The sequence below is a fragment of the Egretta garzetta genome, unplaced genomic scaffold (genome assembly GCF_000687185.1).
Source record: "Egretta garzetta isolate BGI_Z169 unplaced genomic scaffold, ASM68718v1 scaffold142, whole genome shotgun sequence".
In the NCBI taxonomy this organism is placed as follows: domain Eukaryota; kingdom Metazoa; phylum Chordata; class Aves; order Pelecaniformes; family Ardeidae; genus Egretta; species Egretta garzetta.
The window spans coordinates 1,490,361-1,517,395 of NW_009258955.1; the positions used below are offsets into that span (position 1 = coordinate 1,490,361).

Below are 27,035 nucleotides of genomic sequence, written 5' to 3' on the forward strand. Positions count from 1 at the left end.
AGGCTAGCTGTGTGTAGTTCAAAGGAATATTGTATGTTTCGGGCAGTTATCTTTTCTTATCATTCTATTTCAGTGTTCCTTGTTTTTCAGCTGGAGACTGTGCCAAACTTAAAACCCTTGATAATAAGGCAGATCTTACTTTCTTTTTGCTAGGGCAGAGTTTGCTGCTGAACTTGACTGGATAATTATAATTAATGGATAATTAATAGTAACAATCTATTAAAAATAACGTTTATATTTTATATGATATAATAATTATCCATTAGTTATAATTATTTTATTAATACTTTTTTGCTAAATGTTTGTGCAGTTCTAGGACCTTGAATGATACTGTCACACTGATGCTTTAGGGCAACATCTGAAACGATGCTGCAGTAACTTCCCAGTGCTTTTGAACTGTCTGGATATACCTTACGGCTCAGAGTACCACACTTAGTTCAGGAGGGAGAAAACTGGACTGTTAAAATCAAACGTTTTCAGTAGAGTTGGTAACCCATTCTGTGTTTTATGTATCTATTTTTTTTCTCTCTCAACATAGGGCATAGACTTCAGCCTCTAGGAGATGGTTCACAAGGTGGACAGATGGGTAGTGGAGGGGATGGAGAGCGCTGGGGATCAGACAGAGGGCCCAGGGGTAGCCTCAATGAACAGATTGCAGTAGTGCTGATGCGGTTGCAAGAAGACATGCAGAATGTCCTTCAGAGGTTGCATATGCTGGAGGCAGTTACAGCATCACAGGTATTATTCACTGAAGTTATTTGATTACTGTTTATTACATTTCCTGGGGTATTTTTATGCTTTTTCAGATCAAAATTTCAGACAATATTTTCTTAAACTGTAAAGACATTTCAGTGTTAATCTGTAGTTTATTCCAACTTAAAATTTCTTATTGGTACCTACTCACAGGAACACAATTCAGGACTCTTGTACATGTGAGCAACACCATGCATTTTGACCTAGAAATTAACCATATATTATTTTGCTGATTTCTGATCAGACTAATCTTAGCCGTAGTTGTTGATACACATTACATGGTTGCTATGTGGAGATTTCATAGTTAATGTTAGTAGTATGTGATCCTAGATAATTTCTTCATCAGTAGATCTCAAAGCATTTTTAAGGGAAGTGAGAAATTACCTTAATCTTCCAGACTGGTAGATATTTGCAGGCAGAACTTCTGATTCCATTTTTCAGTTAGCAGAAGACTGATTCTTCATAGCATTCTTTCCCTGCAAAGTAATCCAGCTTTCTTGGAATTTCACATCCTGTATACAAGACAGGCAAAAGAAGTCTTAAGCAAGTATAGATATTTACTGATGTAGTGTTTCTTTTTCTTTCTGTTTCAATGGAAATACTGTATATTTGGGAGAACAGAGTATGCTGTGAATATAGTTGAACCAACAACCTAAAAATGTTTTGTTTTGTTTGACTTGCTGATATATTTTGATCTACCTGAGAATGAGAGCACTGTACAAGCAGTATCCTATGGGATGCACTTACTCCAAATCTAAGGCAGCCAGGGAAAATTATTTATTAAAACCATGATTTCACTCAGTCACAGCTATTCAAGAATCTGATGTTTGGATACAGATTCATTTTCTTTTTTTTGCCTGAGCAATATATGAAGAAATAGTAAAAGATTCTTCCCCAGCAGTTCATGCTGTGCTTGCTACCCTTACCTAGAGAAAAAGAAGCTTCTGTTTCACACTTAGATAAATTAAGAAAGACGTAACAAACTGACTCCTTTATTTTTCTGGAAGCACCGCAATAGTGTATGGGAATAGTCTTAAAAAGTTTCTGCAGCTTCTCATTTTCTGGATTGCCTGGAAGATTTGGAACAGAGTATTCTCTTTCCTTTATGCTGTTCGACATGCTTGTAGCTATAGATCAGGGCAGACTAAACCAGTGCTTTTTGCCTTTGTATAAACTTGTGTCGAAACATGTAATCATGCAAATTAGGCTGCTGGGATTTCTGCTCTGGGTTGCAGCTGCTGGGGACTGGACCAGAGTTGAGAAAGTTGCAATGACAAGTTGGGCAGGGGGCCTTGAAAAACTGTAAAGAGGTCCACTAAGTGACACCAATTCATTTTTTAACACACAGAGATGTGATAAAAATGCTATAAAGAGCAATGGAAACAGGAGAGGCAAGTTGGAAACTTAAGTGGTGAAAGGGAGCTTCCATGGGGGTGGTTCTGCTCCTTAAACTGTCACATATACAGATTGCAAAGCCTTCACAAGATGAAAAACTTAGTATTCTCATTTTGAGAAGCAGAAAAATTTTAATTGCCATTTCATTTTTTATACTTACCAGCCTTTGTTTGTATTTAAAGGCAAAATCTGCAACACTGCAGTCAAATTATCAGCCCGCCTCCCCTGTCAAGGTAAAATACTGTTTTTTTTCTATTTGTAAAAAGCAGTGTGAATGGTGAAAAAAAGATGAGATGAGTATTTTACATCTAGCTCTCAGTATGTGCTTTTTATATTGTCTCTCCCTTGCCTAGGATATAAAAAATAATCTGTGTCTGAAGAAATTATTTGATAGATTAATCTTTTTTTTCTGGTCTTACTAGTATTTCTACTTTGATACTGTACATTTGAAGTGATTGAGAAGTATACATGTGGTATTCAATATGTGCACACAGATTGCTGACTAGATTTTTTTCTGTTTTTCTTAGAAACCATCGTGGTGGCCCTTTGAAATTTCTCCTGGTGTTTTAGCTTTTGCTATTGTATGGCCATTTATTGCCCAGTGGTTGGTACATGTGTATCTTCAAAGAAAACGAAGGTAAAGATGTGCGTTCAGTAGGGCATGTATATTGCATTTCATCTGTTTAAACCAATACATAGTATATTGTGTTATTTGGAATATAAAATACTGTCTTCACGCGTAAGAGGAATGCAAAGGTGTGCTCTCAATAAGTCTTTGACAGTGTATCTGAAACGTCAGGTCAGTATCAAAATGGGGAGCTTGTGATAATTGCTTTGGTAAGTTTCCTTGAGTTCTTTGTTTCAAGAAAGGCCTTGCTTAATGTTCCATTGTATGTATTAGTGACCCATGGCTCTGAAGATGCCAGGCTAAAGCAGATTGTTCAGTAGAGTCCTTGCTGTGGTTATGATAGGGAAGGTAGGTGTTCCAGTCCCAAGAACTCAAGCCAAATGTGCAGCAAGAAATTCTGAAAGCTAGTAGGAGTGCTTTCCATTAGCTGGGAATTCTAGGAAGAGACATGTATAGTTTTCTCGCCTTGGAAGTTTCTCAGCGTAACAAAGCATTGGTTAATTTGACTTTATATGTGATATGCTTTTTATGTGGCAATTTAGGTTAAATCCATGAAGTGTGATGCAGGATAAAAAATTTCAGCGAGCATACACAAGTGGGTGAGGCTGGATAGCTTAGAAATGTCTCCATGGCATTATTTGACCCTCTCCCAATGTCTTCTTGAACTGTTTTCACTGGTTCTAGACTCCCTAGTCCCCTAGTGCCATGAGAAAATTTTTTCCTGTCAGATCCTTTGCAGGGTGCCATCTGTCACCTGTATCTTATTTAACATTTACTAGCACCTTACTATAATATTTTTGTAATGTCTACTTTGACTTCCTTCAGCTGAGGGACAGTTGTGCTCTCATCTTACCTCTTCTTAACTCTCTGCGCGTGGGAAGGTCAAGTGAATGTTCTCTAGTTGCTGTCTACTTACTTCAGCCTCACACCTGACTCTGTTAGCTTAGTATGCTCTTAATTTTTTTCCTCTCTTGTCAGTCTGCAGAGAGTCTGCATATGTGTAGACCTTACTAGAATTAGCTTAAATTGTTCTAGCTTTTTAACGTTTGACAGTTTTCATGGTATCATTTTCTCTCATACGGTAAATCATGGAAACACGGGATGGTTGAAGTTGAAAGGCACCTCTGGAGGTCATTTGGTCCAACCCCCTTGCTCAAGCAGGGACACCTGGAGCTGATTGCACAGGACTGTGTCCAGATGGCTTCTGAATATCTCCATGGAGGGAGACTCCACAACCTCTTAGGGCAACCTGTGCCGGTGTTCATTTCTCCTCACAGGAGAGATGCTGCAGTTCCTTAATCATCTTCATGGCCCTCTGTTGAACTCTCTCCAGTATGTCTGTGTCTCTGTTGGTATCCAGAACTGGACACAGCACTCCAGATATGGCCTTTCCAGTGCTGAGTAGAGGGGAAGGATCACCTCCCTTGACCTGCTGGGAGGGATAATGTAGCCTGCAATACCATCGGCCTTCTCTGCTGCGAGGGTACATTGCTGGCTCATGTTCAACTTTGTGTCCACCGGGACCCCCAGGTCCTTTTCTGCCAAGCTGCTTCCCAGCTGGGCAGGCCCCAGCATGTACTGGTGCCTGGGCTTGTTCCTCCCCAGGTGCTGGGCTTGGCAGTTCCCCTTGTTACACTTCATGAGGTTCCTGTCAGCCCATTTCTCCATCCTGTTGAGGTCCGTCTGGATGGCAACACCACCCTCTGGCATATCAACCACTCCTCCCAGTTTTGTGTCATCTGCAGATTTGCTGAGAGCGCACTCTGCTCCATCATCCAGATTATTAATAAAGATGTTAAAGAGGGCTGGGCCCAGTGCCGACCCCTGGCAGACACTGCTAATTACTGGCCTCCAACTAGACTTCTGTTGCTGATCACCACCCCCTGGGCCCAGCCCACAGAGTTGTAAACAATGCAATGCCCACAAAGGCTACAGGTCTGCCACCCTGTCTCTGAGCTGTCATTACCAGCATTGATGTTACTTACACTGTCTGATGAAACCAGAGATTTCACTACTAAGGCTTTTAGGCAGTTACACCCATTTCCCTTATTTTCTGCCCTGCTAAATGGAGATTTCCATTTCATCAGCAAGGACAAAGCTTTTTAAAATCAATACAATTTTTTTAGTATTTTATGTGAAGCTCCCATTAACTTTAGTGTTGTTTAGCTAGTAGCTGTCGAATGGCCATGTTGCTCTTGTAAACCTTTTCTGATCATCTGTTCTGACCTCTGTAGCACCCTCAATCAATTCACAGGTTCAGTCAGAAATCAGTTTTTAGAAAAGCACCCTTTCCAGCAATTTTTCTAATACATTGTTCTAATGATTCAGAGCTTAAATGAATAAACAAAAGGTACATAATTTTTAGCTTGGATTTGTCTAGTTTCAGCTTTCATCCATTGGATTTTCTTTGATGGTTATCTACTTGACAAAGAGCCTGTGGTTTGTTTTTCCGTGGGTATTTTACTGCTATCACCAGGTCATCTCAATCTCTTGCTTAAACGAAACAGATGGAGCAACTGGAATCTCACTTTAAAGTTGTTTTCCAGTCTTGGGATGATTCTGGTGGCTCTTTCCCAAAGGCTCTACGGTTTACCAACATTCTTTTTGAGTTCTGGACACCAGGATTTGTACCACAGTCTACTAATGGTAACACCAGTATCCCTGAGACACCAAGATGGCTAGGCCTTGTTTTGTTTACTCGTTCATGGATTGCATTAAGATGAGATGAACTTCAAGAACAGAAACAACGAAAGAAATTTCTGTGTTCTTCAGCTTTCCTCTTTGTTTCTGAAGAAATCTACCCATAGCCAGAATTTAAGGACTCTCTGCTGCTGCATTGCCTTTCCATCCGGAGTTCCATCTCCTTTAGCCAGGGGTAGGAAGCTGATCAAGTACACTCAGAGAGAACATGGAATTGCGAAATGAGTCCTTCTCTGTTGTCCCATTGCCAGTTTCAGCTTGTACTCTGCTAAGGTGTGTAAGCTTTTAAGCAACAGCTGTACACAGTGCATATGTTGACCATATCTATGTGCTTTTGGGTTTAAAATACATAAACTGTCCTGGAGCAGAAAGCAGGAGTCTGTGCTACCATGTGAGATTTTCTCATCGTGGAGCTGTGACTCCTGAACTCTGTTGCACAGTGGAGCAAATTCCATTGAACTGGTGGAGAGGCGCGGACTTCTGTAGCCAGCGGCTTTGTGTTGGGCTCATGTCCCTGGGAAGGGGTAGCTCAGCTCGCTCTTAGCACCCTACTGTGTGGTGTTCTGGCTGGGTTGGGTCTTCTTCTGAGCCTCTCAACCCATCTCATTCCTCTGTAGGGAACTTAATGCTGAAAGTTTGGTTATTGCAGCCTTCACTGAAGAAAGCTTGAAAACCTGAATCCTAAGGGCTTTAAAACCAGATCACAGATAAAAATGTATTTTTAATAATAAGTGAGAGTTGTTTAGATTCAGCTTACAATTTTAGGATGTTCTGATTGTGTATTTTCTGGAGTCATTGGAAAACCAGCTCGTAAGTGTTGCTCTGCTCTGAGCCAGCAAACCACTGACTGATGCGGTCAGGGACTGTTCTGAGGAATTTCATCTGCCACCCAGAATTCTTAGTGATAGTTTGTACTCCTTGGTGTAAGTTCTGCCAGTTCTGTAACTTGCAGATTGTTTTGTAACTTAGGGCAACTAGAAGCAGTGTTGCATTTTAATTGATCGGAAATCATTCACAGGTAACCTCAATTGATTTGTTTGTTTAGATGAATGAAAAATCATCTCATATGTCAAGGTACATTAAAGTAATTTGTTTGGTTCCTCTTCTAGAAAACTGGACTGAGAATTCATGGCTTTTTGCTTAAAGACTGCTACGAGAAGATGGCCCTGGAAAGCGAAGGAATTCTGAATTCTCATAGTATCTCAGTATCTGGGACGAGGTTCCTTCTGTTACAGTAATATTTTGTACTACCTTTGAGCTAAGCATTTAAGGACTAACATTATTGAAACTTGAATGATTCACAGCTCCTAGGTTACTAGTAATTCCATCCTCAAAACTGTATGAACATTAATTATTTTGGAATGTGCTTGTGGATGGGCCTTCAGTAATTACTGGTCTTGCTGATGTCAGATGACGAAGAGAATATAATCTTTGTAAAAGAATAATTGAAAAATATGTAAAACTGTCACTTCAATATAGAAATTTTACAGTAACATCCCTGCCTGTTTTTCCCCAGGGTTATATATTATCAGATGAAAGCACTAATGAAGTACAAATTCAATATATTGTAAGCTGTTGCAAAAAGACAGTAGTGCTCTGAGGAATTCAACTGGTTATTTCTGCTGCTAAAAAAGCGTGAGGTGAATTTCCATGTAAATTGGTCAGAAATGACGTTGACTCCTTCACTTATCCTTTAAGATTGTAAAGGAGATTTGGGAATTGAGATCTGTCTCAAAAGTTAGAGCCGTTAATAACAGAGGGACTGTCAAATGTGAGTTTGGAAGCAGTGTGTGGTACAAGGCATCCGTCTAAAGAGGCTGCACCTTATGTTTTAATTTTGATAACTGTATTCTTGTTGACAACAGCTTGTTTTAACTGAAATGCATCATTTAGGCACAAGGTGCTTTAAAATGAGATGAAAGCTAGCTCTCTAAGTCTATCGCTAAGATTTTGAAAAGCTCAGTGCACTGTAAGTTTTCTGTTATCAGTTTAAGTCAAATTAAAATTTGATCTAGCCCATATCTGCTGTGGACTCTACCCAAGTCACATTACAAAAAATACCAGTTCTGGTTTTTCTTTCTCTCTTATCCTCCACTTCCTTTCAAAACAAAACTGTGCAGTCAGTTGTGATGCTGATTCTCTCGCCTCCCCCCCCCCCCCAAGTATTTATTAACAGAGTAACAACCCTGTGAAGTTTGCTTGATTAAAGCATACTTTACACTAAAATAAATTAATATATAAGTTGTCTAAATCTCTGGAAAAGGGAAATGCAATAAAAGTAGATTTGACAGAAAACGAAGACATTCATTTTCTGTTACAATATTACCTGTGTTTAAGATTTGAATCTTCAGAAATTTCACTGTATTATTGATGTGCTTTCATTCTCCTGGACTACATCGTATTATAAATAATTTTTGAGGAAAGTTTTGGCTTTCCTGAGAACCTTTTATAATTTGGAAAACATTTTTCATGTAATCTGTAATGTATAAAGATGTAATCACAGAATTTAACATTTTTTTGACCTGAGCAATTTTAATCTTGTTTTTAGTTAGAAAATGTTTGGGTTTTTTTTAAAGTTAGTTTTTCCCCTCTTCTGATTCTCTTATTGTAAAGCTGAATTAAAAAATAAAATGATCAGAACCTGTTTGAAGACTGCTGTAACCATCAGATGGTTTCATGTGCCAGAGGAGAGTTTTGGCATGAGGTGTACTGAACTCAGGTTTGAACAAAGCTTATGCTGGAAGCGAACTTCTGCTGTGACCTGAAGGCCTCAAGGCTGCAGCCTAAAGTTCCTGGAGCGATTGATGACTTCTCATGAAATGATTGATAGAAATGACTGTTGAGGAAGGATACTTGAGCGTGATGGTCACGTTGAAAGAAAAGCCTCCGGAAGCAGCACCCTGGGGTGCCTCTGCCCCAGTTCACACCCATGTCTAGCGTTAGAGATGGTGCAGACATTCTCAAAGGTACCTAACTGTTAACTTTCCACCAAAATACATGTAGGCATCTGCCATCCTTGTTATTTATTCATGTTTCAATAAATCAATCCCTTAATATTTTGTATTTTATCTTGAACTTTCTTAATATTTAGTAAATGCTGTACATTGGGTGCTGTGGCTGCACAGAAGAGCCTGCTGGCTACGCTGTGAAGCAGAAGGCTTAGGGTTGTAATACAGAACAGCATCACTTTTATAACCACTCACTGTAACTTGAACAGATTTTGAGTTAGCTGGTATTTCATCTTAAAGGTAAAGAAAGCTCATCTCTTTTGCAATTTGCCCATGTACAAAGAGACACAGCTTTAACTTGGAGGAGCTGGGGCAAGCAGATCACTGGAGCTCAGAACTGGGATACATTGTTCTAGCTGGTGCTCTCCTCAGGGGGGCTGGCAGTCAAACCAGAAGCCTCTAGACCCTGCTTAAAATTGCACTTTTGAAGCAAATGCCCAGCTCCTTTCCTGCAGTGAATCAAGCTTCATTGCAAAAGCATAGGTTTGCTCTGGATGAAACCAGATGGAAGATGTTCCACCTGCTAGAGGTGTTCAGGTGAGGGAACTAGAACAGAGCCAGGTATAAGCGTGCATGTGGGGCAGTGGCTCTGTCCCCAGGGCCCTGTTTCCCCCTGCTCTGATCCTGCAGCAGCACAGTAAGTGCTGGAAGAGATGGAGCTGCTCTGTCCTTGCCTCCTCCTGGTTACCACAGAGGAGCAGGCTTCTGCCAGAGCTACAGCCCCTTAAATGCACAAATGTAGCTTAGAATAAAGATGGCAGGAAGGTGTTAACAGGCTATGAACTGAAGGGCATGCACAGCTGTATGAGGAAGTATTTGGTATTTCCCCTACTTGTAATCACTGTCTTCCCCCTACCCCAGCAGGGCCAAAAGTATAAGACAGTTTAAAGACAAAAAAAAAATGCAGAAGCAAGAAACAGCAAGACTGCTCTGTTTTATTTTTATACATTTACAGAAAAGTGTGCAAAGTAAGTTTTTTGAGAATGTAGAGAGGAAAAGAATGCATTTTACTATAAGAGTTACCATAGGTAAACCTGATCACACTGAAACTGGAACCTCCTAGCTCAAGACCGCAGGGCAGCATCTCTCTATCTTGGCCTCCAAACATTGGGCAAGCCTAACAGCACGCTCAGGGTAGGAACAGTTGTCTAAGACCACTATTGCTGTGTAAGTGTGACAGTTACTGATCTTTCCAGTTTTTAGCACACTTCTGTCCAGCTAATAGCAGAAAAACACTGCAGCTTCCAGGTTACCTTGGGAGAGGGTGTAGGTTATGCACATAAAGAAAGTTTAGGTCTTCACAAAACACCATGTTGCAGGTAGAGTGCTTGCCAAGCGGTATTCCACAGAATCTTAAGGACAAGAAACTTTCCCCAGCTTACACAAATATTTGTAGTTGATTACTAATGAAAAGAAACTTTTAACTCTCTTTCAGCTACCACATTATAGCTTTTTGTACTTTTCCCTGTAATATTCCTAGTCAAGCAGTAAGTGGGGCAAAACCAATGGGATTAAGAGTTGACAAGGAATTCCATATGAAAGAATAAAGCTAGGCTTTATGTTTGTAACAACAGACACCCCCACACCACAACCCCCCCACCAAAACACCCACAACAGAACCACAGCACAAACCCCAACAATCACCTCATTAAATTCCAACTCCCTGTTTGTGATTATCAGGATGAGTGCAAGACATGGAAGGGAACGGGGTATTGCAAGGCTTCAGGCTCAACTCTAGAACTGTTACTTTCCGTAGACAGCAGTGTAGTGATAACTCTCTACATTAAATATTCCAATTAGTTGGCCTATTTATTGTTCTACAGAATTTATGGTTTTGTATTGCATTATAATGCTATGGTAGAAGAACCATCATTTTCTTTTAGAATAAGGTTTTTATAAGAAGGTTTGAGGTCTTTCTAAGAATGAAACAGTAAGTTAACAAGATTCTTTACGCCTGATGTTTGGTGTAGTCATCTCTAGCTCTGTATACAGTAGCATGAGATTACCTAAAAGGCTTTTAAGCAGTCCTGTAGCTCATTGTGATTGGTCAAGCAAAGTTTAGATCAGCACTTACTTGACCCTTGCAGCTGATTAAGAATTATTTCAAGGGGTTAGAGGTTATCTTCAAAATGCCATACCCCTGTAACTAATCATTTCTGCCTTGAAGGGAATGTAGTATCCTGGAAAATGGTTGTAACCATTTGTAAAACACTGAAGACAAAGAGCTGTGGTGGTGTTCAGTTTACATTATTTCCTAACACATTTTTAGAGTGTTTTCCTCAGTATGAAATGGAGATTCCTTCCTGTAAGACTAGTTTTCTTAAACCAGATTACCGGAAATGGGAGAAGAAATTGCACAAAATACCAATGATTACTTAAGGTAATCCTCCTCCCCCCGAGTTTATGCCTCTTAACTACACACAGGAAAAATGCTAAAGAACTTAGAATATTCAGAGAATGTTGTCTACAGATACTGCTCCAGTAATGCATTACATTTGATTGCTTGCACCTCTTTCATGTAACTTTAATTTCAGTAATATTAAAAAATTTAGAAGTTTTCTGAAACCGTAGTCCTTAGCAAAAGGAACAAGACTCACCGTATGTTTTGCAGCTTGCCAAGATGCTGTTTCACTACATTTGAGTTACCACACTAGAGCTGGGATTTGTCACTCTGAGTTGTTAAGAATTGGCTCTCTTTTGGTCCTACAAAACTTCCTTTATCTCCACCATTCCCACTCCTTTCCCAGCTACCTGAGGGGACAGCAGGAAGCCTAGCAGGCACTGTTTGCTCAGAATTCCATCAATAAATCTTGTCTTCCAGGAAGCCGGGCAATGAAGGGACAACTCACTCCCCCTGCTGGGGCTTGACGTTCATGAGACTTGAAAGCCACTTGGCAAAAATCACTAGCAAAATGCTCAGCTTCTGGCATGTGGCCACCTGCTGGCACCACCACCTAGCACAATTATCTTTGTCTAGCAAGTACAAACCTGAAAAATAAAAATTTTCAGTAAGTCAGCTGAGAAAGATACCTAGGCAAGAAAAATAGTGAATATAATTTAGACAAAATTACGAACAAATAAACCTCTAAAACCTAGCAGATGCAAGCTGTGTGTTGCATTTGAACATAGATTTAAATATACTACCCCCTAATTAGGATTTATAATACCAAATATACACTTGTAACTTAAGTTCTAATGAAATCAAAGATCTGGTTGTGGTTTTACAGAACAACAGTCTTAATTTTCAATGCATTATAGTCTTTAATAGAGATATATACATAGCAGCTTCAGTTTGAACAATACCTCACTTGTTAGCCAACAGGGGATTTTTTTGTTTTCCATCATCTGACATGAGCGAGCACAAACACATATACTCAGCATTTTCTTTTTTAAAAAAGTAATTGCTAAAATGTATGCTGTTCGGTCCATCCTCCTACAGCGTAAGTGGTTACAACACAATGATTTAAGCAGACATGCCCCAAGTATCCTCTCCCTACCCCACTTGCCTAGGAAAGGGTAATAACCAGCCGAACTACTGCCAGTCTCACGTGCCACATCTCGCTGAGTTAACTTGGAACACCACCGCCTCTTTTAACCCTTCTTGGGGTAAGATAAGCAGAAGTAAGACGTTTCAATGCTACATTAAGATTTCAATTTTCTACCTCAAATAAAAACATCAGTTTTGCACAGTGGACAAATATTCAGACTGGTCAGAAAGGACTACTGCAACAAGACCGCCAGCACACCGAGCCACCGATAGGTAAGTTATAATTAGATACAAGTAGCATGCATTTATATCTTCTCCCTAGTATGTTTAACTGGGAAATAACTTCACACCTCCTAACCAGAGTTACTCATTGCTATTAAAAAAAGCCCCGTCGTTGCCAAGTGTTACTAGCTCCAAGAAATACAACACTCTGGCCTCTTAGTAAGGTGCGGTGAGTGAGATAAAAGTAGCATGAAGGCACTTGATACCAGCTAAGTTTCATTCAAGTAGTTTCAGTGTAGAATAAGGGATACAATAATAAAAACAGACTGATAACTTAAAACACACTCTAAATTTGGCAAGGAAACTTAATTAAGACCAAACTAGTGTTATAGGACAACCTGTAAGTGTGCAAAGACTTGGAGAAAGTTCACTTATCTTGATGCTATAAGCTAAATCCAGACACAGTGAGGTGCTGAGCGTTATTCCTAGCTTCAAAGTAAGAGGTATCAGTTTCATCATCCGGCTGCGGTATAAACGGCATAGTTTGATTCTGTAGATTATCCCAGTCCACACCATGAAAGAGGGGGTGATGTTTCAGTTCTGAAACAGAAGCCCATAAGTGTTAGAAACTTACTTTTGTCCAAGGCCCACAGTCAGTTTGTTCCCTTGAGAAACAGAAAGGGAGAGCGTGTGAATTGGAGCCGTGTGTGTGTGTGTGTGTGTGAGGTGGTAGTGATGGAAACTCAGTTACAATGAAGAAATTGTAATGGTTGTCTTGAAAGCTACTCATCCAACTTCACTTCAGTTGCCTATAAATTGGCTGGAGAGATCAGATGCAGTTAAAGGTCCCGACAAAAAATGAATTTCCAAGAACTTCAGATTGGAAGAAAACATTATGTCATCTAGTTTAATTTTCTATGCATGATAGGCAGCTACATTTCACCCTATTATCCAGGCATAAAGACAATAACTTGTGTTTAACTAACACCTTCAAAATAAGACATTAGATGCTTTTTGGGAGACATTAAAGAGCCACAGAATTCCCTGTTGACATCATGATCTTCATTTCTAACCATGCGCCTTCACTAATTTGAATTGGCCTGGTTTCAGCTTCTAGCCTTTAGTTGCTTTATGAGTAAGCATTTCCATAACTGTTTCCTTCTCTAGTGATTTCTTGGGCAGTTTTCTTATAAGATTTCTTCCTCTTTTTCCAACACATCTCACTCTAAGCTTTCTTCATGTTATCAGTTTTTTTATAAAATATAGTTGCTGTCACAACAGCAAATGTTTCAAGTTCTTCTACAACGGAAAAACAAAACAATTATATAGACTTCATATAGTATATATCGCCTAACTCTGTGTTCCCCTATACATTCAGTAAAGACAGGCTGATTCCTAAGAAAAAGCTCCTTTGAATTAACTTTTGTGGGAGGCTTCTCTCCCAAACTATAGGCTTTTAATCAAGGTTCCTAAAAATCAGGTCAAAACCCCCAGATACCTGCAACTGAATTAGGTAAGAGTGAACTTTGGTATGTCAGATACCAGACACTAAAACATCCATAGTAAAATAACATTAAAACAAAACAAAGGTTCAATAAAAAACCCCACCACACCCTCCAAAAGGTTTCCTCATTCAAAAGGGCAAAATTGCACAAGAAATGCAGAAAATACTACAACTTGTTAAGTATTCTGGCACTATACCTGGCACCTAGATTAATAATCCTTAATGCCTATTTAAGTTTCAGGAGGAAGACATCACCACTTTGAATTTTTTAGTTAGCTACAAAGAATACAAGAGATTTTTTTAATACTAACCCTTCAGTCCAGCTCTCTTAGCACTGTCAATTGTTAGAAGAACATCTATTGCATTTTGGGCGTTATCAGACAGCTTTTCTTCACCCTCAGGCCAGGGAATATCTGCAAAGATGCAGATGAGTTGGTAACTCAAACGATAAAACAAATGTTGGTAATACATACTTCCCCTGATTACTGAAACAGATTACCTCTTTTCAGAATATTTTGGAAGACTTGTGTTGGTGTTTCATCATTAAAAGGTGGAATTCCAGTTAGAAACTCAAAAAGACAAACTCCAAGGGCCCACCAGTCAACAGCAGAACCTGGTAAGAGAGATCCAGATCATTACACTGACACAAAGGTTTAACGATACTTGCAAAGATTTGAAGATTAGCCATGGCAGAAATTGAAGAGTGTTTAAATCCTGCAAAACTTATTGGAAAAATGAAGGAAGCAACAAAATAAGCTGTACTTAAATCATGCAGAAGATAAAAAAATATATATCAAAGCTTTTTATAGCCAGTCTGCTCCTTAATTCATTATAAATAACACCAGGGTAATAAAAGCAAGGGGGCTCTTAAGAACAATCTAATTATCAACTTCCATTACAGGGAATCCAGGACCTGACTTCTCCAAGGGATTGTTTTGTAATAAGAAACAGTTGTCTTTAGCAACTGCTCTAGAGCCTGGATGGATGCTCCATGTTGTAATCCATATCTTTCTCTCTGTTCTTTGAGAAGACTCCAAGAATTCAAACTACTAATCTTAGTTTTCATTTGTCTAAATTTATGTCAAAATATTGAAGACAGCTTGCAGAATGAGCCAGCACGCGAGCAGCTGGAATTATTTTCCATTACACTAAAGCTGATTAGGGCAATGCAGTTATTAGCTACATCTCCATTATTAAATCATTTCGGTTTTCCACATTCCATTTTTTGTCAAACCCATCTTATTAACCTACTTAAAAACCAAACAAGCAAAGCAATCCCAGACAACACTGCCTGTATTCTAAGCTTTTTGCATCTTTAAGCCATTCCCACTCCACTGTACAAAGAGTAGATGCCACACTTGCTACAAAAAAAAAATCTTTGAAAGAGGGTAAGCATAGTTTTTCTCGGCATATAAAAAAAGACACCTCCAATTTAAGAAAACAAATGCTTTGAACCATTCAAAAGGACTACTGACTAAGTTTAGAAATGTGAGAAATTTAGAAATGCTGAAAACTGAAGTGTATAACAAGTAGTCTAATGCAATTTTAGCAACTTTTAACAGCAATAAGAGTGCCCCACCAAGCTAAGCACATCAAAGCACATCACATCCACTGTTGTTAGAGGTACTTGGATGTCCAGACAAGATATTCCCAGCTTCAGTCAAAGTCTAATAAGATCACCACTCTGAACAATGTAGCGACACAGGTTTCAGCAGCAATTTCTCACCCAATTTAACTAAAGATTGGGTTAACTCTAACCATATCCCTGCTATGCCTATCTATATTTGAAGCAAGAAACAGAAATACCAGGTCTTGAGCATCTGAGACTTCTTCACCCATACACAAAGTAATTCAGACTGATCACATGAAGTGAAAGGAAGCAATGAGAGAAAGTCTCTCATTTATTTCCTGTTACACAATATTTTTAAGAAAGCTGACTTTACTCTTGAAGTATAGGCTTAAGTGTGATTTCTGACAGTCTCACCACAGTGATGCTGACATCTCCTGAATCTTTTGTGGCAGTATCACACATTCCTACATGGAATGCACATTGAACATATCTTTCTATCTAGAAACATTGTTCACCCAAACAATTTTCTTGGAAATAGTGATCTAGTTATACTTTGACTGTTCACAGTTACGGCTGAACACTCCATTTCTGCACAGTATATAGCAAACTCACCAGAGATCAGAGTCCCTGCATATGAAAAGACAACAAAGCAAGAACATTACATTTATTGCAAAAAGCCCTAACACACACAAACATCAAATATCAAGTATGATTCTCTGAAGGCATAGGAATGCAGGTTTTTTTCTTAGGGTAGTAACTCAACAATAAAGATAGATGGGAATGTTAAATCTAAGTTACAAAACTTTGATTTCTGTTTCTAACATGATTATAGATTAGGATTACAACTACATTTACAAGCAAGTTAACAACACCAGAAATATTTAGCAAGGGAAAGTTTTGAGTTCTGAAGCCAGAAAACCCTGGCTTCACTGAAGGTAATGGGAGATTTATCATTCCCTGACATAAACCCCAGACTCTTTGCAAGTTATCACTGAAGTCCTAAAACCACTCAATAATTGCACAGAAGTCACCTCACAACCAAGTTTCACATTGTCTCAGTAGCATTAATTACATTTCCAAGCCATCATCCAGTTTTAATGCCTGCCAAATAACCAGGATTGTTCTCTTCATGCAGTTTTAGTTGATGTATATTGTCTGCATACAGCAGAACTTTGCTGTTCCACAGATTAGTAATCACTATTTCTCAATGAACACCTCCTATGTCATATAATTTGCCTAAGATTATTAGCTCTAAAAAATAAAAGTATACTTTGAGATAGAAATAAAATGTAATTATAAATACATCAATGTATCAGGGACACATTGCATTTATTTTTTATTAATGGTCCTTGCAAGTTAGCAGGAAAATATTTCAGACATTTTGTTGATCTCAGTGGAGCTCAGGATTTGAGCCAAAGAAATTAATGCACTTCAAAATTGTGCTATTTTCTTATAATATTTTGCAAAAAAAATATTTGATGGCTACTACTATCCACATGTATAGAAGATCCTGCCAGAAATCTTATGTATTTCATGAGATGACTGAACTCAATAACCGATTTTAATGCAACTTTATAAGCTTGTCTGGAAGCATATAACACTTCAATATCCATAAACATGGGATATATTCTAAGAATAAATGCAGGCTTAATCCTTTCATACTAAATTTCACTAAGTTCCGACTCCTCACCTCAAAGAATCTTTAAGGACAGTCAGGATGAGCAAATTCTAATTTCCAAGCCACCTACAAGTCTCAGGCTGCCTAAGCAGAGCTTCTAAACCATTAGATTAGCAGCAGGCAAGACTATGCTGGACAGTCAAAACCTCCAGTCATGTGAAAAAAAAAAAACCAACACCAGAAGGAGCAGCTGAAGTAAACCCAGCCATCCATGTTGGCAAAAGCTAAGTACTAGGTATTTTTAAAGAATTCACATTGTATTACTTGAAGGGTTTAGAACTCTAGAGACATGTAGAAATTTATGTCATCTTCCAAGGATTTACAGACTCCATGGTTGGTTTATCTTACCATGAGGCTTTGTCAAAAGCAGCTCAGGTGCCAGATAGTCCGGAGTCCCTAGGATACGTTCACCTTCTACTGGGGCAGCTCCTCTTCTTACACTCTTTGGAGTCCTATATGGTGTGCCAGCATCTCCCTGATGAGGTGTCTTAAAAGATGCAACAAAGATTTCAGATGTCAAACACCAGCTGAGAAACTCCCATATCCAGGTTTAGTAATGGGTATAACAGTTGATAATTAAGTTCAGGTCAAGAACATGTCACAAAAATGTACATTCCCTGAAAAATTATGTGTGAAACGTGCTTCCATTTCTTTATTTCAACCATCTTGACACATAAAAAGTTAATTGATGACTACTCTTTAAGAAAATTTTCCCTAAGGTCGTCTTCTGCTGTCAAATCCACAAGTAGTGTCTCCAAAAATCCCCAATCTTAAACTCCTTTTTCAAATTCAAATGTGAAGATACCCTACTAAGCAGAATGTCAAAACAGCCTCCAATTTTAGCACTGAGTTCTTAGTATTAGCCAATTAAAAGCAAGCATTTATGTCAAATACCTTTAAACTAAAAAGGAGAATCCTGACTTTTCTTGCATATTACATACCAGATGTACTCAAAATACATCAATGAGCTCTTTATGCAACCCATAGGACACAGGTTAAACAATGATGCCTGCAGATGAAGTTCTGCTCAAGTTAGACTTAGTGACTTTTTTACAGCTACACAAACCTTCTGAAAGTAATTCTGAAAATTTGAAGACAAAATATGCAGGTTTGCAAAGAGATCAATAAATTCTGACAGCCAATAGGCTAACCGCAATGAAAGATTTCCTGTTATGACCTGGAGATACTACTAAATTATTTTGCAGAGACTGTCATTCTTTATTTTTCAATATACTCTTAATTCCCATTATCTGGTATAATTTTGTTTCCAACTTTATCTTCAATGCAGCAGAGATAGATTCATTATTGCTATGCCATAAAGGCTACAGAATCCACTATTAAAATAGAAGACAGGTAATTGGATCGCAATTATATGTTTTTAAAAAGAATCATGAAAGTATGCAAAAAAGGTATCCTCCTGTTCAAATCTAAGTTAAAAACATATAATGCCATCAGTCATTTATTTCTCAGGAGATGAAGGGCATACTACTTCAACTCCATTTCAGCTGAATGCAAGCTAAGTTTCATAGTCAATTAAAATTTTATGCAGATGAAACAGAAGCTAGCAATTCAGACAAAGACATGAGAAAAAAAGGCTTCCCCCAGAATAATGTTTTGGAATGTCTTATTTTGGTACACTAAATTCAACACACTGTCAGTTCTGTCAGAAAGCTTTAAATCCTGCAACTAGAACCTAAGTAACTGGATGAACATCTTGTAAAGCTATGCCAAAATGAAACAGGAAACACTGATTGAAAGGTATACTTTTACTTTTCCCACACTAGGGCTCTAATTTACTTTAGAACAAGATTTTTATTGCTATCAGAAGGATTAAAAATGTCAAAGCAAAAACCTTCAGGCCCTGCAAACAAATATTACTGTTTATATCAATCAGTAGGCTAGTTATTGGTACTTGACAGTACACATTACACCCTCCCTTTTACCAGGATAAAAAAAAAATAGCAAGCACAATAGCAGTTACAAGCAGCTGAACAGCATTTGCAGACCATCCTAGGAGGGATGCAGGATTTTAAAAAAAAGGAAAAAAAAAAATCAAAGACTACATCAGGAAATCTAAATTACTCACAGGAAGTACCACACTGCACTAAAGGTAGGATGAGACAAAATAGTGCAGGCTTTCTTTACCAGTTCACTGTAAGAGCAAAGGATTTCTCAGAACAGTGGACAGACAATGCATGTTGAACTAGAGGCAAACCAACGTTATGGGTTTGCCAGTAACAAACCAATTGCAAACCAGTTATTGCTAAGGTCTTACAGAAATTATAACTTTGGCCACATTACTGCAATAACTGAAAGGCTGTCAGCAAAGGTCACTTTGACAGACTACCTCAAACTACAATTTTCCCTAAATTAACAACTGAAATAATTTCAGATCACTAGCGTCTAATGCATGCACAAAGACTCTACATGTCTCTTTACATACCTGATAGACCCTATATGGTCTTCCTTTCTGTAATGGAGTAATAGCTGTTGGGTAAGAGCCACTACAAGCAGGTGAAAGATCCATTATATCTAAGGAAGCCATGCTACACGGCTCAGATATATTGGATATATTAATTGGACTACTATAACTTCGAAAAACAACTGCATTTTTTTTTAAGAGATTCAGTGCTTCCATCATCTTTTCTGAAGGAGAAGATACTGTGTCAAGGTAAGTTTCTTTCATGTGTTTTTGGTCATTATCTTTTTCATAATGTAACAGCTTGCAGTCCTGGACACTATGTGCTTCCTCTCCATTTTGCAAGGCATCCTGGGACTCTGGTGATGTTAATAACATGCCATCTGGTTTTGATTCCTCAAAAGAGAGGTCTTTAACACTTTTGTCCAAATCTAAAAGCTGCTTTTCTAAATGGCTTTCTGTAACAGACATTTCAGGAAATAAGTCGGAATCTGCACTGAGGACTCCTAAAGGTTTTTCATCGTCAGTGCCTAAAAAACTTGAGTTCATGTACTCCTTTTTATCATCCTTTTCATAGTCTGCATCCAGGTCACATATAAGATTCTTAGCTATAATTGGAGCAACTGATTTTTCTACTGTTTGCTGGTTACTGATAAAGCTTTTAACTTCTTCCATGCTTTTGCAGGTGTCACGTAGGCATCCATCATCGCAAAGCATTAAGGATTGAATTTCTGTTGTCAAACCTGTCCTTTTGTTTGCTGGAAATTCCAAGATCTGACAGCCACGTTTATATTCTGCATTGCTTTTTTTAACATAGTTAAATTCCTGACAAGGACTAGTGTCAACTAATTCAAAGCTTCTTTTTACACCTGGCTTTTCAAAAATTTCTTCCTCTTTGATAGGCCCAACAGGCTCATTCTGCCTTGAAGGTGACTGTTGTTGACTAGAAGTTTCTGCTGTTTCATTAGTCATATCTCTCTTATTTACAATTAGCTTTCCTTCCCAAATCTTATTTTCAGAAAGACATTTTCTGACTATGCCTTTCACATCCAATGAGGTCACAGGAGTATCTGTTATATCAGAATGTTCACTTCCCAATTTCTGCCTACTTCCAGAATCATTGCTGCTGATGGGCGAAATGGCAGACTCCAGTTCTTTTTTCTTTAAAGCTTTAATACCTTTGCTATTCAGCAATTCTGCATTCGAAAGGAGAGCTGACCCACTGTTACTTGTTTTGCCTGTTGTAGAACATAGTTCATCTTCACTTTGCTGCAAATGAGCACATTACATTTTGAGTATCAAGAAAATGAAGATTACAGCATTACAGAAACGTGTCCTTTAAAATACCTTATTTCCACTTCCATAAAGAACTGCGAATTGGCGAGCATTAGTTATTCTTTATAACCACTAGTAGTGACAAACATGACATAATAAAAATCAAGAAAATTAAAAACTAAATTAGGGATAAATTGGTTTAAGAACATAAAATAAGCTGTCTGGAATACAACAGAAAAAGCAGTATTTTTAAATGCCTGAGAAAGAAAAAAATATAGCAATTGAAGTTGTATTTGTGATTTTATCTTAAGTTAAGCTACAGAAGTTCTGAGTTTCCAAGAAACCCTAAACCAAAGAACCCCATCATACTACCCTGTGGCATATTATACTTCAGAGATGACAAAAGGAAAGTCTGATATTACTATTATTTTGATATCACAATACTAAAAACAAAGCCTTGGGAAATGGACAGTTTAAAATAATTTTAATTCTTTGTTTTAACTTAAGTTTCTGCATGTGATCTATATAGGAATCACGGCAAGGGACTAAATAGCACAGCAGCATTTTCTTTTAGGTCTGTATTTGTACAGAATTATTAACAGTTTAAAATAGGAAAAAGTATTTTGTATCAGCTCTAATTACTGGTGTTAGGTTAGTTGATAGAAAACCCCTCAGTAATATAAACTTTAACAGCTAGTAGAAGTTTGAAGTGTATTTTGCTTATTATTTTTCCTCAGGTTCTGCCTTGTAAAGAAATTCTTTTGTCTGCATGCTAAGCTAATAAAGCTATAGGGATAAGGTCAGCTTCCAAAGAGCCAGTGCTCCTAGCATTGCCCATCTTGTGAAGAACAGGGCTAAACCAGTCCCATACAGGAGAAGCCTTCTCTTGCACTCCTTTGCTGCAGGCTAAATGGCATTTGCTTTTTCTGTTATGTTGCACAGGACTCCTATTTGTTTGAAGAAAAAACAACACTGGTTTGACCCAAAACTCCTACTCAGCAAGGATTACAACCCTTGCTGCTTCTCCTCTAGGAAGGCTTCTCTACACTTAAATAACTGGGGGGAGTAGGTAGAGGAGATCTGAAACAGTGCATATACAAGTACAAGCTAATTTTCATGTATAGTGGTAAGATGAAACAGTCCTGACCTCTACATCTTTCTCCCACCTGGAGCTGCTGCAGCATTCTGATTCCATACTGGATAGGTATGTGTGTGACTGACTACTGGCACTGGAGGTACCAAACCTTTTCCTTGACTGAAGTAGAGTAGGAGTTAAACTTCTCCCTGGCATCACAGGAGTTAGTTGAGAAGTATCAAGATCTTGAGAGGAAAAAAGAAAATTCAAATGTTGATACAAATAGGCAATGTATATTAGCCAGCTTCACAGTATGTCAAGCTTTCACATCAACAGAAGTTATGGAAAGCTATGCACAACATCATAAACTTCTCTTGACATCTTTCCTGCATAGTCAATTCACTCACTTTTTGAAGTAGGGACTTACCAAGAATTCAAAAGCAACATGGACATTAGCACCATCATAGCCTTCTTTCCCATTTCAGGTTAGAAATGAGAAAGCAGCAAGATAAGACAATTTAAATGAAAACACACATTGTAATATTAATTAGTTGTCAAAGAAAGTATGCCAAGAATGGACACTATTTCCATAAAGTCTTAGAGGGTCAATTTGAATTCAGTGGTTGTGCATTTGGAAAAAAAAAAATAATCAAAACATTACATAAGTAGGGTAGGCAAAAACATGCCAGACCTGAAGTACTGGAGGAATGGCAGACAGCAAGACACCAATAGAAGCACACCTTTTATCAAGTGGGTCCAAGATACTCACATAAAATTAAAAGACCACAACCTTACTGCCAGAGTATTACTCAGCACAAGGCTTGGTATACTCACATGTTTTGAATAATTTAGTTGAAAGAGGGGTATTTTCCTTTTGGACCATAGGTAAGGGAGAAACAACTCCATGCAGACTGTCAGATGATTGACTTGAATTGTGCCCTGGCATTTTCATTCCAACAGGAGTATACTATCAAGCAAGAAGAAGCATAGTTAAAAGTTAATGGAGCCTGAACAGAACATCCAGGATTGAGAGTGTAACTTCACACATTCTTAATTATGTTTGCATTGGAGCTTAGCCACGCCCATTTACCAAATTTTTTGAAGCACAACTGATAGTCAGCAGTTTGAAATATAGTCCAAGGTAATCACTTCAGAACTCCAAGGTACTGGAAGCATATAAGAAGTTGTTCTACCAGCTGGCAGAAGAGGTGCAAGAATAGCCTTATCACTCCTATTATTACATTTAAGATAGTAAGTAAGCTAAAATAATTAAGTACTTCAGAGACAGTGAAAATTACTTACAAAACCCAGAGAACTGATGAGAGACAACAATTGTCCTGGAGTACGTGAGTAGTCTTGTTTTGGCTTTGCCATTGATGGTGTAGTAAGGATATCTATCATATTTATCTCTACAAACAGACAAAAATATGAAGCAGGTCAGGTTTTCCTTTTGCTATTAAACAAGCAAATTACAGGGCATTGACTTAAGTTTTATCATGAGGAAAAGAAATTTAGTCACATACTGAACAAATATACAAAAGCAGCCACCAAGCTCAGGTGAAGACATACTCATACATTCTTATTCAACACAAGCTGTTTCTTCCTGGACATCCATCATAAAAATACAGTTTATAAATATAGAAACTGTAGAAGTCCAATTTCTTTTCCAATATACTATGTTGCATTAAGTTTTCTAACTTGATACCAGCTTTGGTTTTTAGGTGGCAGTTCCACCTTACGACCCATGGGCTAAGATGGTAAATTTGGTTCAGAGCCTGCCTTCTCTCCTAAGACATCTCAAAAAAGCAGATAAATTTTTAATCTGTGAAAATTTAACCTTAGGTACCATTTTTTGCTCACTAAAGTTAAGTAGGCTTACAGCTTACATATATTCAACTGGACACAGTAATCCGTCCCATTAGAAATTATCAGTTGAAGGAGTATATTATGGAAAATCTGAAGTATACTGTATTTTCTTCTATAGTCTTAAACCATGGGTCAGAAACTCCATAGACAACTCTGAATTTCTTCATTCCTTTAACTATACAAAAAGGATGTACCCACCAGAAGCTGTCTCAAAAAACTAAACTGGTGCTGTGCAGCATTAGTTTGGCTGATATGGCTAAGGGGTTGGGGGTGCAAACTAGCTCATCTTAAGACCTGCAGCCTATTGCCTGTGCTAGACAGTCATTTGACTATTCAGCTACATTTTCTGCTACTTGAAAACAGTATGCTCATATGTTAATAGCACTGATTTATAATCTTCTGCTAGGGACTTACCACCTCCCCATCCCTCACATTAATGTCTGAAAGGTCCCAGGTCAGGTTGGAAATTAATATATGCGAGGACAGACAAACATGACTGAAGGACAGAAATAGCCAGAGAAGCACCAAGAAAAAGACTGAATTATTCATTCACCCTTTGAATTCTCTTAGTGGACTTCTTAGAAAACTTTGAAAGCCATACCCCTCAAAGAAACTGCTCTAGATCATATTTCATTACCCTTCTCCCAAAGAATTTATTACTTTCTGAAGTGCAATGCATAGAGCAGACCTTTTACTAGCATGTACCTTATCAGTACTTACCTACTAGAAATCAGATATTAGTGCACATTTGGGCTTGTTTAATTGAAAGCTCCCCTCTACGGAGATGTAAAGCATTCAAGAACATGGGAACGTAACAAAAATACCTTCTAACGCAACCAGAAGGATACAGACAACTCTTACCTCTGTTCAGAGTAACTCTGGAAAGCCCAAAGTCTGTCAACTTTATATGGCCCTGATTAGAAATGAGCATGTTGTCTGGCTTCAGATCCCTGAAGAAATGAATATAGCTGAAGTCAGCAAAAAAACAACTGAGCAATACTAAGAAAGTTAACAGGACAGAAACACTTAACACAAAACATTGATTATAGCTGTTTCTCAGTAACATCTCTTAGCCAGCAGAAAATTCCAGTTGGAGGAATACACCAAAACAATTAAACATATCTAGCACTAAATATTGTACAAATATGTCTTGGGCCTCAAAAATCTTGTGACATGCATGTCACAAGAGCTGCATATTTGGTGTTTCAGCAGGTTTAACATGTGCTCTTCACGAGTACTAGCATTTCAACATTTGCTAATGTGTAGCTCCCACACACGACAAGCAAACCTCTAGTACACCTCAAGTTTTCACTCATGTTCTCTGTAGAACTACTGAATGCAGCAAATAACTCCTGCTACAGGGAGAGCATTAGAGTAGTCAACGTCCCTTTGTCCTAGGGACAGTTAAATGCTTGCAGCATCCAGAGGGTTCCTGAATTAACAGTCATTGAAAAGCCACAGGGAGAGGGGACCTAGAAGGCAGCATAGCTGCCAACACACCACTGTACTGGGGAGGAGCATGCAGGCAGGGGAAAGCAGTATATATTTGTCTGCTTAACATATATGGACAGATTTTCTTTTAGGTATTGTTTCATGACATTGCTGCAGTGTACACATGCAAAAAGAGCTTCCAGAAGCTCTAGCAAATGAGGTAGCTGTTACTACACAATGGTGATTGGTTATGTGTTTAAGTTAAAAATTAAAAACCTGAATACTTATTTGTAAGAACAAGTAGGTTTTACCTGTGGATTATCCCATGCCTGTGAAGATAGTCAAGAGCCAATGCTGCTTCAGAAATATACTTAACAGCCATTTCTTCATCAAAATATCCATAAATATGGAGTAGAGATTTGACATCTCCACCAATAAGGTACTCCATCACCTGCCATTCAAGTGTTTTAAATTTAACATTTTAATACACATTTCAAATTTGCAAGTAAAATATAAAATAGCTTTCACCCCTAGGAAAATACAATTTCAAAGAGCAGAAGCTGATGAAGTTGGCACAAGGAAGCTTCTATTTCCCACACAATATTTTCACTTAGATAAAATAATTAAATCTTCAGGCAACATGAAATATTTTACTTTAATAGATCATTTACTTATATTATTTGCCTAGCTTACTTGCTGCAGTCAGCTTTTTCATTAACTTCTGACAGATTTCTATATTATAGAAAATAAATTTCAAAGCAATTCTGTGAAATACGAGGCCTGAAGCCAAAGACCACTGATATTTTGATTTGCAAAATAAAACCATTGAGATACCTGTTCTATACAAGTATTTATAGACAATATTAAATTCATACCTGAGCCTTGTGAAATAAGCACAGATTTCTATAAAAGGTATACAGCGAGAGCAACTGTGCATTTAAGACATGAAAAGGAACATTTAAAAAATACAAACAAGAAAAATCATGTAAGCCCACACGTTATTATGGCCCATGTCCTATTCAAGACAGGAGAAAAGTCAGCAGGGTTTCAGAAACTCATTCGTCAATGACAAGAAGGAATTTATAGGGTTTTGGTCAAAAAATCTCACCAGTACTTAGATTCCAATATACAATACTATACCATATATATGACTCTAGCATCTTCTTTACAAATCCTTCACCCTGAAATCCTCTACTCCATGCAGCAGTTCAGAGATTCCAGGAAAAGCAACCTTCATTTACAGCCAAAATGCATTGTAGGAGCACATAGCAACCTCACCTCAGAATTTAATTAAACTGTTCACTGTTCTTTACAGCAAACCAGACAAGTTACAGTAGACCCTTTGCAGACAGTCTTAATCCATACTATCTTTATGTGGAGGCAGTGTATAAAACCATATTAAAGTCCTACTGTACTCCACAGCGCTCCATGTAGACTAGCACTTAGCTTTGCCACTCAGTTATCCTCTCGCCATCTAGGCCAACTACCATAACAAATTTTGAGCACAAGCAACAAGTAAAACAAATTTTCCTTTAAGTGAGCCACAGGGTGTTTTCCAGTCACTTGGATTCTGCTTGAACAGAACAATTTCTTGTTTTGTTTTCCCCAAGATTTCTACATATTTCTGAGACAGATTAGCTATTAGAAAACTAGATTAGACTCTCCCGTAAAAAAAAAAAAAAAGGGAACACAGAACACAGGTAGAAAGATCTCAAAGGTACCGGGGAAGAGAAATACTTCACTTTTTCAACCATTCTGAGGAAGAAAAAAATAAAAGTGACTAAGGAATACCCACTCACTACCATAAAAATATGTTTTCAGACATGAATATAGTTCTGCACTCCATTTTGAACACTATCATAAAACACCATAGCCATTTATTTACTCACTAAATAGATGTTATTAGCTGACTGAAGTGAGTAGTATAAATGCACAATGAAAGGACTTTTACTGAGAGCCAATGCATCCCTCTCTGCCTGGACCTGGTGAACCATGTTTTTGTTGATCATGTCGGCTTTTTTCAT

The 27,035-nt window shown here is 38.1% G+C and overlaps 2 protein-coding genes across 6 annotated transcripts in view; one reads left to right on the forward strand and one right to left on the reverse strand.

The window, feature by feature from the left end:
- ACBD5 (acyl-CoA binding domain containing 5) overlaps window positions 1–8,532 on the forward strand; it is a 33,431-nt gene extending 24,899 nt beyond the window's left edge. For 3 of the 5 annotated variants that reach the window (XM_035890147.1, XM_035890148.1, XM_035890145.1), the window contains 4 exons: window positions 539–738; window positions 2,331–2,381; window positions 2,676–2,785; window positions 6,586–8,049. In XM_035890147.1, coding sequence (XP_035746040.1) covers window positions 539–738; window positions 2,331–2,381; window positions 2,676–2,785; window positions 6,586–6,598 — 374 coding nt within the window. In that variant the 3' untranslated portion in view covers window positions 6,599–8,049. Of the gene's footprint in view, window positions 1–538; window positions 739–2,330; window positions 2,382–2,675; window positions 4,114–6,585; window positions 8,050–8,089 lie in introns of those variants that run through there. The other 2 variants (XM_035890146.1, XM_009634554.2) reach the window with 2 other exon arrangements.
- Window positions 8,533–11,594: 3,062 nt separating this feature from the next.
- Window positions 11,595–27,035, reverse strand: MASTL (microtubule associated serine/threonine kinase like). Its single transcript, XM_035890152.1, has 11 exons — window positions 26,901–27,035; window positions 25,323–25,462; window positions 24,442–24,530; window positions 23,017–23,123; window positions 22,549–22,681; window positions 21,787–21,959; window positions 19,389–20,633; window positions 17,294–17,432; window positions 14,197–14,310; window positions 14,009–14,110; window positions 11,595–12,793 (listed from the first exon to the last, which is right to left on the reverse strand). The coding sequence occupies exons 1-11, from the start codon at window positions 27,033–27,035 to the stop codon at window positions 12,636–12,638; spliced, it is 2,535 nt and encodes an 844-aa protein (XP_035746045.1). The 3' UTR covers window positions 11,595–12,635.